The sequence below is a fragment of the Panthera tigris genome, chromosome X (genome assembly GCF_018350195.1).
Source record: "Panthera tigris isolate Pti1 chromosome X, P.tigris_Pti1_mat1.1, whole genome shotgun sequence".
In the NCBI taxonomy this organism is placed as follows: Eukaryota; Metazoa; Chordata; class Mammalia; order Carnivora; family Felidae; genus Panthera; species Panthera tigris.
In genome coordinates, this window is record NC_056677.1 from 127186149 (window position 1) to 127198734 (window position 12586).

The window sequence follows — 12586 nt, forward strand, 5'->3', positions numbered from 1 at the left end:
GACCTGAGCTGAAATCAGACTCCGGACTGAGCCACCCCAGGCGCCGCAAGAGGGTTCTCATTCTTACGTTGCAGCCTCGGGGAAGACAGCCCTGTCTTCCACTCTGATCCCATCACGTTGTCCTGGTTGTTTTTCCCTCCCTCCGTTATGGAAGTCAGTCTTTGGGACACAGGTACCTCCCAGTGAACTATATTGCTACAGTGGCCAGAGGAGTAAGAGAAACCAAGGTAGAACTCTGCCGGCATCCACGACTTGTATTTCCCCCCGAAACGCCAAGGGAGACAGACGCACGACGTTTGGTAGCAAGCAACGAGTGCCTTCGTTCACGTGAGTCCTCAGATGCCCTGTCCCGAGGGGGAGACGGTTTCTTGCAGAACCAGGTGAAGGAGGTGGTTCTGCTCGGCACTCAACAGCGGCCACATCTCCACTTGCAGCGACTTGACGGCTTCCGTGTCCTTTTCGTGGGTGGCCATGACCAAGGACTGCAGCAGCAGGAACAGCTCGTCAGGAAGCTGGCCGCCGCTCTCCTGCCCGTGGCCGTCGAAAGCCTCCCAGGAGTACTTCTCCAGAGTGTGGGCGTGCTCCGGCAGGAGCTTGGCGGGCGGCGGTTGCAGCAGCAGCAGCAGCAGCACGCGGGACACCTCGCAGCGGACCAGCACGTCGGAGAAGGCGCCCAGCGTGGCGGGAGAGGGCGCGGGCGCAGGGCCGCCGTTCGCAGGGAGCAGCGCGGCGGGCAGGGCCGGGGCCGCGCCGGGCCCGACCTGTGGCCCCGGAGGCGGCGGCGGCGGGGGCGGCGGCGGCGGCGGCGGCGGCACCGGGTGGCTGCCGTGCTCCCGCGCCAGGCGCTGCATGCGCGTGAAGACCGCCAGGGCGCCGTTGTAGTCGCGCGCCAGCAGCTGGCAGGAGGCGGCGTCGCCAAGCGCCTGCAGCGCGGCCAGGGGCAGCTGCGGGAGCTGCAGGTGGGCGGCGCGCTGGAAGTGGCCGGCGGCGGCGGCCGGCTGGCCCAGGTCGCGCAGGGCGGCGGCCAGCTCCAGGCAGAGGGCGGCGGCGGCGGCCGGCTGGCCCAGCTCGAGGTGCAGGCGCACGGCGGCGCCCAGGGCGTTGGCGGCGGCCTGCAGCGGCTCCCCGTAGGCCGCCGGGCAGGCGAGTCGCTGGCGCGCGTCGCGCTCCTGCCGCAGGAAGAGGCGGGCGGCCTCGGTGAGCGCCAGCGCCTCCCCAGGCCCGTGGAAGAGCGCCTGCTGGCAGCGCGCCACCGCCAGCTGGCACCAGGCCGCGTAGGGCAGGCACTCCTGGGCGCGCAGCTCCCGGCCCAGCTGCCCGAACTGCTCGCCCGCCTCCGCCACGTTGGGCTTCCGCAGGAACCGCTTCTTCAGCTTGCTCGACACCTGGCGGTACCGCGCCAAGAAGTCCCCGGCCTCGGGGCCCGGGCCCGCAGCGCCGCCCAGGCCGGGCGCGGACGCCGCCATGTTCGCCGCCCACACGCAGACGCGGACGCGGACGCGGACGCGGACGGTCGGACGTGCGGGCGCCCGGCGGCGACGTGCCCTGCGTCCGCGCTCGGGCAGCCAGGCGCCCCGTTGCCCCGGTGATACGCAAGCGACGGGGCCCGGAGGAGAGGCCTGGCCCCGCGCGGGTCGTGTGTGCAAATCGTGGACCCTGGGGCGGGGCCTGGCCAGGTGCCCGCTGTGGCTGGGTGACAGCCTGTTTACCCGCGTTGCCGAAGGCGTCTCCCAGAATCTGTAACCGAACCGGCCCGAAACCCAGCTCGCCGTCCCGCGTGACCCCAATTCCAACCTGGCAGGGTTCTCGCTCGCCAGGTCCCCCCGCCCCGGTCACTCGTCACCCCTCCCGTCAAAGCCTCCACCCGAGCCAGCCTCTCCCGCCCAGGGCCACCGCCTGCATGATCCCCGAGACAAGCTGCTCTGCTGGGTCTTCCCCGACCACGACCCCCTCCCCACCCCCCCCCCACCCCCACCCCCGACGAGGGACGTCCCGCGACCACGCCCCACACACCAGCGACAGAAGCACTCACGCGGGTTTCTCCAAACACTTTATTGGCTTTCAGGGACTGCCTGAGGCACCAGGCCGGCCGGGGCCCACCCCGGCCATGAGTAGGCCTGGCGCCTGCCGGACCCCACGTCGCGTGGGACAGCTAGTACCGGCCCGGGACCGCCTGGGAGATGATGGTGGACTGGAAGAAGGCGCTGAGCAGCGGGTGGTTGTGGACCACCATGTCCACGACATCCGGGGTGATGAGCCTCCTGCCTCTGTTGCGGGCCTCGATGCCGGCCAGCTCCAGGACCTTGGCCGTCAGGGACTGGATGACGGCCGCTAGGAAGATCGGGGCGGACGCGCCCAGGCGCTGCGAGTAGCGGCCCTCCCGCAGGAGGCGCTCCACGTGGCTCACGGAGAACGTCAACTCGGCTCGGGCAGTGCGGGAGCGGACCCGGCTCTGGCCACCGGACGACCCTCGACGGCTCCTCCTCACAGGCATGCTGGGCCTCGGCTGCGCTCTCTCGGACGGGCCTCGGTCTGGCGTGCGCTGCGGGAAGCGGTCGGGTGCGGCTGGATGCGGTGCGATAGGGCTGGATGCGGTCGGATAGGGCTGGATGCGGTCGGATAGGGCTGGATGCGGTCGGGTGTGGCTGGATGCGGTCGGATAGGGCTGGATATGGTGCGATGTGGCGGGAAGCGGTGTAAAAAGCCAGTTGGCCCGAAGTTTCCGACCGGCAGGGTTCCAGAGCCGCTACTCTATATCCTAGAGATCACAGACCGACCCCATCATTGGTCGGGTGCGCGTTTTGGGACACGTACATCCGGTGAAGTCACTGCTTTCCCATGGGCCCCCGCTGCAGAGAAACAGTGCTGGGCGGGAGCCTGCTCCCTGGAACCCCTGTTTGAAGGAACGCTGGCTTTTGGCTGGGCGGGCGCATTGTGCACACACAACACGCGTGTAGGAGCCAGCGGCCCCGAGTATACACTAGAGGGGTCGGGCGACCACCACGGCCGTCTAGTTCCAAACCGTGGCACCACCCCTCAAAGAGACCCCTGTACGTGTCAGGCAGCCAGTCCTCACCGCACCCCCCTGCCCCCCACCCCCGTCCTCGGGAGCCCGCAGGCAACCGCCAGTCGGCTTGCTGCCCATAGGGGTTCGCCTGTCCCGGACACTTACTTCTTTCTGCACGCGGGATCGCTGGGCGAACAGGCGGCTTTCTGTGCCTGGTTGCTTTCCCGTAGCGCAGCGTTGTCACTAGGGTCCGTTCGTCCGTGTGGGAGCGTGAGTCGGCACTTCAAGCCTTTTCACGGCCGAGTAATATTCCACCGCAGGGACACACCGTGTGTGGCGGCCTCTCCCAGTTCACGGGCTGACGGGCAGCTCCGCCATTCCCACCTTGCGGCAGATGTGAACAGCGCTGCGCCGAGCATTTCCTGCACAGGGTTCTGTCTGAGCGCCTGTTTCTGATTCCCTAGGGTAGGAAATTGCACTGGGGCTGCGATTGAGGGGTCGGGTGCTAATTCTGCCGGTCACTTACTGAGGAGCCGCCCAGCGGATCCCCACAGCAGCTCTGCATTCCCAGCAGCAGTGTGTGAGTCCCAGTCCTTGCGCACCCTCGCCCGAACCCGTCTTTTTGCCTTTGTTTTGCTTTCTTGTGCCTAGAAGAGCCATCCTACTGGCTGCGAAGTGGTGCCTCATGGCGGTTGTGATTCGCATCGCCCTGTTGGCGCGTGATGTTGAGCGTCTTTGCATGTGCCTCTTGGCCATTTGCACATCCACTTTGGAGGAACGTCTGCTCAAGTCCTTTCCCATTTTTTAACTGGGCTGTTCGTTCGTGCTTTCATTGCTGACTTGTAGGTGTTCTTTACGCATTCTGGAAAATACACCCTTATCCCACGTGTGATTTGCAAATGCTTCTCCCATCCTGTGCGTTTTGTCCTTTCACCTTCTAGACAGAGTCCTTTCATGCACAAAAGTTTTTGGTTTGGATGGTGTACAACTTATCCTCTCTCCACCACCCCCCTTCTTTTGTGGCCGCGCTTTTGCTGCCATATGTAAGGAACTGTTGTGTAGGTAAAGCCAGGGGGATTTATATCTATGTTTTATTCCAAGGGTTTCATAGTTTCATCGCTTACGTTTGGGTCTGTGATCCGTTTTGGAATTCATTTTCATACGTGGTGTGAAACTGGAGCCCACGTTCATTCTTTTTTCTGTCAACATTCAGTTTTCCCAGCACCGTTTGTTGAAGAGATTGCTCATTCCTCCATTGAATGGTCTGGGCCCCCTTGTTGAATATCAACTATTCGTAAATCTATGGGTTTATTTCTCACTGTAAATTCAAAAACATTGACCTACGTGTCTACCCCTATGCCAGTACCACAGTTTACGATTGCTGTAGTTTTGAAGTAAGTTTTGAAAGTGGCACGTGTGGATCGCACAGCTTTGTTCTTCTTTTCTGGATTGTTTTGGCTGTCTCTGTCCCTTGCATTTCCATAGAAATTTAGGATTGGCTTTTACGTCTGCAAAAGATCACTGAAAAGGTTTTTAAAACGTTTTAAATGTTTATTTACTTTTGAGAGTGATAGAGTTCAAGTGGGGTAGCAGCCGAGAGAGAGGGAGACACAGACTCTGAAGCAGGGTCCAGGGTCCTAACTGTCAGCACAGAGCCTGATGCAGGGCTCAAACCCACAAACTGCGAGATCCTGACCTGAGCTGAGGTTTGCCACCTAACCGACTAAACCACCCAGGCTCCCCGATCATTGAAATTTTGATAGAGACTGTATTGAATCTATATATTGCCTTCGAGATTATGGCCATCTTAACAATATTAAGTATTCATATCACTAAAACAGAATGGCTTTTCATTGATTTAGGCCCTCTTTAATTTCTTTCAGCAATGTTTTCCTTTTAGCAAATATAATCTTGCACATCTATTGTTAAATTTATTCCCCAGTATTTTATTATTTTTGATGATATTGTAAAAGGGATTCCTTTCACTTTTTGGTAAGTTTTTATTTAAATGTCAGTTAACATATGGTGTATAATTAGTTTCAGGTGTGCAATATAGTGATTCAACACTTCCATAAAACATCTGGTGCTCATCACTTGTGCACTCCTTAATCCCCATCACCTATTTAACCCATCCCCCCACCCATCTTCCCTCTGGTAACCATCAGTGTATTCTCCTTAGTTAAGAATTTGTTTCGGGGCGCCTGGGTAGCTCGGTCGGTTAAGTGTCTGACTTCGGCTCAGGTCATGATCTCGCGGTCTGTGAGTTCGAGCCCCGCATCGGGCTCTGTGCTGACAGCTCAGAGCCTGGAGCCTGTTTCGGATTCTCTGTCTCCCTCTCTCTCTGCCCCTCCCCTGTTCACATGCTGTCTCTCTCTGTCTCAAAAATAAATAAATGTTAAAAAAAAATTAAAAAAGAATTTGTTTCTTGGTTTCCCTCTCTTTTCCCATTCTATGCTTATTTTTTCTTTTTTTTAAACATTTATTTATTTTTGAGACAGAGAGAGATTGAGCATGAATGGGGGAAGGTCAGAGAGAGAGGGAGACACAGAATCCGAAACAGGCTCCAGGCTCTGAGCTGTCAGCACAGAGCCCGATGCAGGGCTCGAACTTATGGACCGTGAGACCATGACCTGAGCCGAAGTTGGATGCTCAACCGACTGAGCCACCCAGGTGCCCCTATTTTTTTTCTTAAATTCCACATAAAAGCGAAATCATATGGTATTTATCTTTTTCTGGCTAATTTTGCGTAGGATATTATTCTCTAGCTCCTTCCATGTCATTGCAAATGGCAAGATTTCATTCTTTTTTATGGCTCAGTAATGTTCCATTCTATTTATGTGCAAACCCCATCTTCATAATCCATTCACCAGTCGATGGACATTTGGGCTCTTTCCATAACTTGGCTATTGCCAATAATGCTGCTATAAATATCAGGGTGCATGTATCCCTTGAAATCAGTATTTTTGTATTCTTTGGGTAAATACGTAGCAGTGCAATTGTGGGATGTAGGGTAGTTCTACTTTTATTTTTTGAGGATCCTCCACACTGTTTTCTAGAGTGGCCTCTCTGTTACCCCCATCAACAGTGCAAGAGGGTTTCCCTTTCTCTGCATCCTCTCCAACACCTGATGTTACTTCTGTTGTTAATTTTAGCCTTTCTGAGAGGTGTGAGTTGATCTCTCATTGTAGTTTGATTTGTATTTCCCTGATGATGAGTAATGTTGATCCTTTTTTCATGTAGCCATCTGTATGTCTTCTTTGGAAAAACATCTATTCATGTTTTCTGCCAATTTTTTAATTGGATGATTTGCTTTTTGGGTATTGAGATTTATAACTTCTTTATAGATTTTGGATACTAACCCTATATCAGGTATGTCGTTTGCAAGTATCTTCTCCTATTCTGAACACTTGCTTTTAGTTTTGTTGATGGTGTCCTTCACTGTGCAGATTTTATTTTGATGAGGTCCCAGTAGTTTATTTTTGCTTTTGTTTCCCTTGCCTCAGGAAACATATCTAGTAAGAAGTTGCTATGGCCAGGGGCTCCTGGGTGGCTCAGTCAGTTAAGTGTTCGGTCTTTGGTTTTGGCTCAGGTCATGATCTTGTGGTTCGTGAGTTTGAGCCCCACGGTGGGTTCCATGCTGGCAGCATGGGGCCTGCTTAGGAGTCTCTCTCTCTCTGCCCCTCCTCTCATCATGTTCTCTCCCTCTTTTAAAATAAATGAATAGACTTAAAAAAAAAAAGAAGTTACTATGGCCAATAAAAGTAGTTATTGCCAGTGTTCTCCTCTCAGATTTTGATGGTTTCCTGTCTCATACTTAGGTTGTTAAACCATTTGAATTTATTTTTGTGTATGGTGTAAGAAAGTGGTCCAGTTTCATTCTTTTGCATGTTGCTGTCCAGTTTACCCAACACTGTTGAAGAGATTGTCTTTTTCCCCTTGGATATTCTTTCTTGCTTTGTCAAAGATTAATTGACTATAGAGTGGTGGGTTGACTTCTGGGGTTTCTAATCTCTTCTGTTGATCTATGTGTCTATTTTTGTCCCAGTACCATATTGTCTTGATTACTACAGTTTTGTAATATTACTTGAAGTCAGGAATTATGGTGCCTCCAGCTTTTCTTTTCTTTTAAAAGGTTGCATTGATTATTCGGGGTCTTTTGTGGTTCCATACATGTTTTAGGATTGTTTGTTCTAGCTCTGTGAAAAGTGCTTTTAGTATTTTGATAGGGATTGCACTGAATGTGTAGATTGCTTTGGGTAGTATTGACATTTTACCAATATTTTTTCTTCCAATCAATGAGCATGGAGAGTTTTGCATTTCTTTGTGTCTTCTTCAATTCCTTTCATAAACTTTCTATAATTTTCAGAGTACAGATCTTTCACCCCTTTGGTTAGGTTTATTCCTAGGTATCTTATGGTTTTTGGTTAATTTGTGAATGGGATTGATTCCTTGAGTTCTCTTTCTCAGAAAGAGAGAGAGTTCGTTATGAACTGCAACAGATTTCTGTGTGTTGATTTTATATCCTTTGACTTTACTGAATTCATGTATCAGCAGTTCTAGCAACTTTTTTGGTGGAATCTTTTGGGTTTTCTATGTAGAGTACCATGGCATCTGCAAAGAGTAAAAGTTTGACTTCCTCCTTGCATTTTAGATGCCTTTTATTTCTTTCTGTTGTTTGATTGTTGTGGCTAGGACTTCTAGAACTATATTAAATAACAGTGGAGGAGCCAACATTCCTGTCTTGTCCCTGAACATAGAGAAAAAGCTCTCAGGTTTTCTCCATTGAGGATGATATTACCTGTGGGTTTTTCATATTTGGACTTTATTATTTTGAGGTACATTCCCTCCAGACCTACTTTCTTGACAGCTTCTATCATGAATGGATGTTGTACTTTGTCAAATGCCTTTTCTACATTCACTGGAACGATCATATGGTTCTTATCCTTTCTGTTATTGATGTGATGTACCACATTGATTGATTTGCAAATACTGGACCAACCTTGCCTCCTAAGCAAATCCCAGTTGATTGTGGTGAATGATCTTTTAAAATGTATTCTTGGATTTGGTTTGCTAGTAGGATTTTTGCATCTATGTTCATCTGGGAAATGGGCCTGTAGTTTTCTTTTTTAGTGGAGTCTTTGGTTTGGGTATCAGGGTGATTCTGGCCTCCTAGAATTAATTTGGAAGTTTCCCTTCCATTTCTATTCTCTAGAATGGTTTGAGAAGAATAGGTATTAACCCTTCTTTAAATATTTGATAGAATTCACCTGTGAAGCTATCTGGCCCTGGACTTTTGTTTTTTGGGAGATTTATTACTGATTGAATTTCTTTTCTGGTTACCAGTCTGTTCAAGTTTTCTACTTCTTCCTGTTTCAGTTTTGGTTGTTTATATGTTTCCAGGAATTAATCCATTTTTTCCAGGTTGTCCAAGTTGTTGGCATAGATTTTCATGATATATTCTTATAAGTGTATTTCTGTGGTGTTGGTTGTTATTTCTTCTCTCCCATTTGTGATTTTATTTATTTTGGGTCCTTTCACTTTCCTTTTCAATAAGTATGGCTAGGGGGTTACCAATTTCATTATTTTTTTTTCAAGGAACCAGCTCCTGGCCTCATTGATCTGTTCTAGTGCTTTTTTATTTTCTATATCCTTTATTTCTTCTCTAATCTTTATTATTTCCCTTCTGCTGGCTTTAGGCTTCATTTGTTGTTCTTTTTCTAGTTCCTTTAGGTATAAGGTTACATTGTTTATTTGAAATTTTTCTTGCTTTTTAAGGTAGGCCAATATTGTTATACACTTCCCATCCTGGGACTGCTTTTGCTGCATCCTTAAGGTTTTGGATTGTTATGTTTTTTCATTCGTTTCCATGTATTTTTTTAATTTCTTTGATTTCCTGGTTGACCCATTCATTCTTTAGTACTATATTATTTAACCTCCATGTATTTGTGGTCTTTCCATTTTATTTTCTTGTGGTTGAATTCAAGTTTCACAGCATTTTCGTCAGAAAAATATGCATGGTATTATCTCAATCTTTTTGTAGTTTTTGAGGTCTGATTTGTGACCTAGTGTGTGATGTATTTTGGCAAGTGTCCCATGTGCACTTGAAAAGAATGTGTATTCTGCTGTTTTAGGATGGAATGTTCTGAATATATGTTAAGTCCATCTTGTCCAGTGTGTCATTCAAAGTCATTGTTTTCTTGTTGATTTTCTGCTTAGATGATCTGTCCATTGATGTAAGTGGGGTGTTAAAGTCTCCTACTGTTATTGTATTATTAACAATGAGTTTATTTATGTTTGTTATTAATTGTTTTATATATTTGGGACCTTCCAAATTGGGTGTATAAATATTTACAATTATTAGGTCTTCTTGTTGGATTGTCCCCTTTATTGTGATATAGTGCCCCCTTCATCTCTGTTACAGTCTTGGTTTAAAGTGTAATTTATCTAAGTATTGCTACTCTGGCTTTCTTTTGATGTCCATTTGTATGATATATGTTTCTCCATCCCCTAATTTCAATCTGCAGATGTCTTTAGGTCTAAAATTTATCTCTTGTAGGCAGCATTTGGATGGGTCTTATTTTTTTAAATCCATTCTGACACCCTATGTCTTTTGATTGGGGCATTTACATTCAGAGTAATTTTGATAGATATGTACTTAGTGCCATTTTATTATGTTTTGTCATTGTTTCTGGAGATTTTCTCTGATCTTTCCTTGTCTTTGTCACTTTTGGTTTCTCCTTTGCATTCAGAGAATCTCCTTTTTGTGGGGCTGGTTGAGTGGTCATGATCTCTTTTAGTTTTTGTTTGTCTGGGAAAGTGTTAATCATAGCCTTACTTGATAGAGTTTCTTGGCTGTGGATTTTTCCCATTCAGCACGTTGAATGTATCATGTTAAGTCCTTCCTGGCTTGCTGAGTTTCATTGTGAAATCTCCACCTAGTCTTATGGGTTTTCCCTTGTAAGTTAAGGAATTATTTTGTCTTGCTGCCTTTAGGATTTTTCTTTATTGCTATATTTTGCAAATTTAATTACAATATGTCTTGATGTTGGTCTGCTTTTGTTGATTTTGATAGGAATTCTCTGTGCCTCCTGGATCTGGATGTCTGTTTCTTTCCCCAGATTAGGGAGGGTTTCAGCTATTATTTCCTCAAATAAATGTTCTGCTCCATTTTCTCTCTATTCTTCTTCTGGGACTCCTATAATATGAATGTTATTATGCTTGGTTGAGTCTCTGAGTTTCCTAAATCTATTCTCACGTTCCATAATTCTCTCTTTTGTTCAGATTCATCATGTTCCATTATTTTATCTCTTATATCACTTCTTAATTCCTCTGCTTCTTCCATCTTGTGTTCATTGCATCAAGTCTGTTTTGAATCTCATTTATTGCATTTTTCAGTTCTGTTTTTTGCTCAAATGATATTGGTGATGATGATAAACAATTACTAAGTACTATTTATTGTGTACTGCTCACTATGGTACTCACTTTATACACATGACCTCATTTCATTCATCACAGCTTTATTAAGTAGATGACATTTTTAGCCCCACTTTGCAGATGAAGAAACAGAGGCTCAAGGAAGGAAAGTGGCTTCCCCAAATTTACCAGGTTAGTCAGAGGCAAAGATAGAATTCAAACCCAGTTTGGTTCAAGTCCATGCTCTTCCTATGACACTACTCTGCCTCAGTCAAGGCATCAGAGAGGGATCTAGAAAGCAGAAGCTGAGAAGATACTGAATACCTGAACTGGATGGAGTGGCCATCATCAATGGGACAAAGGATCAACCATGGAGAAAGGTGGGGCTAGCAGGGAAAAACCTTCACTGACTTCACAGGTTCACCATAGCATTGACCCTTGTGATCTTCACTTGTGCATAGGATAAATTACTATGTTTATCTACCCATAAAAAAGTAGGTTAGAACACCACTATGAAACTAACATGGCTTACCTAACTTAAGCCACCAACATGGCTTAAGATGATTTTCACAATTGTTAAAGATGCCTTCCAGGAAGGAAGCTTGGATTCCGCTAATCAAGCTAATACTTTATATTCTGGTCCAGAAGTGCTCTGAGCAAGATGGAGGACAAAAGCCAGACTCACTGCTTAAAGCCAAGGAGTAGGATAGAACTACCCACAAACCCACCAACCCCTGAATGTAAATCTGACAACAACAACGAAAGAGAACCAAAAAATAAACTACTACCATATCTGCCAGGGTCTTTGGCTGTGGTGAGCTGTAGGCTTAAGGAGGTGAGGGCACAGACATGGCCCAACTTTACAACTAAGCCACCAGCTGGCCCTGTGAGTAGATCTTCAATATGCCCTAGAGTTCCCTGGGGCAGTGATGGGAATATTTCCTGTAAAATGGTTTTGACCTAACAACTGACATATTTTGTACAGTGTAGAAAGAAGGAAAAGTACTGAATGGATTGATTTCCTTCTATCATCAACCTTCTACCTTTGGAAGAAGTAAAATTAGAGAATGTGAAAAACACTTCTTTTTAAAAATTGGGGGGGGGGGTTGGATGTTTACAAACTATTTGTAAAACATCTAGATATTCTCATGGTTCTCTTAAGATTCTGTTGGAAGGAACTTAATAATGAAGATGATGATTACTATCTATGAATGATCAGCTAGACTGTAAATATGCACAAGGGGGAAGTAATTAATATTTATTTTGGAATATGGAATATTTTTTTTGCTTTTTTAATGTTTATTTTTGAGACAGAGAGAGACAGAGCATGAATGGGGGAGGGGCAGAGAGAGAGGGGGACACAGAATCGGAAGCAGGCTCCAGGCTCTGAGCCATCAGCCCAGAGCCTGACGCGGGGCTTGAACTCACGAACCGTGAGATCGTGACCTGAGCCGAAGTCGGACGCTCAACCGACTGAGCCACCCAGGCGCCCCTTTTTTTGCTTTTTAAAACTCACTTTTATTTATTTTTTATATTAAATATAATTTATTGTCAAATTGGTTTCCATGCAACACCTAGTGCTCATCCCAACGGGTGCCCTCCTCAATGCCCATCACCCACTTTCATGAATTAAAAGCACTGTTTCTGTGGCCAGATTTTCGAGGTTCTAACAACCTCTGACACTTATTTAGCCATGTGATCTTGGGTAAACCACTTAATCTCTCATTGCCTCTATTTATTCATTTATAAAATAGGTTGCTATGGGGATTAAAAGCAGTTATAACAGTGTCTGGCACACGGAAAGCACTATGAAAGAGTTAGCTATTATTATTGGTCATCATTATATGCTGTAAACATCTTATTTAATAATTACAAATTTGTTAGAAAAACCTGTGAGGTAGGTATTTTCCTTACTCTACTCATATGAGAAAACTTAAGCTATGAGAGGTCAAACAAAATTACAGAGTGACAGAACCTTTAGATGTTGCCTAGTCCAAGGCCTCCCTCCATTTTAAAGTGAAGAAAAGGGGGTGTCCAGGTGGCTCAGTCAGTTGAATATCCAGCTGTTGGTTTTGGCTCAGGTCATGATCTCACGGTTTGTGGGCTCAAGCCCCGTGTTGGGCTCTGTGCTGGGTTGGAGCCTGCTTTGGATTCTCTCTTTCTCCC

The 12586-nt window shown here is 47.3% G+C and overlaps 2 protein-coding genes across 2 annotated transcripts; both read right to left on the minus strand.

The window, feature by feature from the left end:
- Positions 1 to 233: 233 nt before the first annotated feature.
- LOC122235364 (40-kDa huntingtin-associated protein) lies at positions 234 to 1478 on the minus strand. Its single transcript, XM_042974461.1, has one exon. The coding sequence runs from the start codon at positions 1464 to 1466 to the stop codon at positions 336 to 338; it is 1131 nt and encodes a 376-aa protein (XP_042830395.1). The 5' UTR covers positions 1467 to 1478; the 3' UTR covers positions 234 to 335.
- Positions 1479 to 2054: 576 nt separating this feature from the next.
- LOC122235352 (histone H2A-Bbd type 2/3-like) lies at positions 2055 to 2580 on the minus strand. The gene has a single exon (XM_042974373.1). It carries the CDS (start codon positions 2492 to 2494, stop codon positions 2153 to 2155), a length of 342 nt encoding a protein of 113 aa, XP_042830307.1. The 5' UTR covers positions 2495 to 2580; the 3' UTR covers positions 2055 to 2152.
- Between the last annotated feature and the right edge of the window lie 10006 nt (positions 2581 to 12586).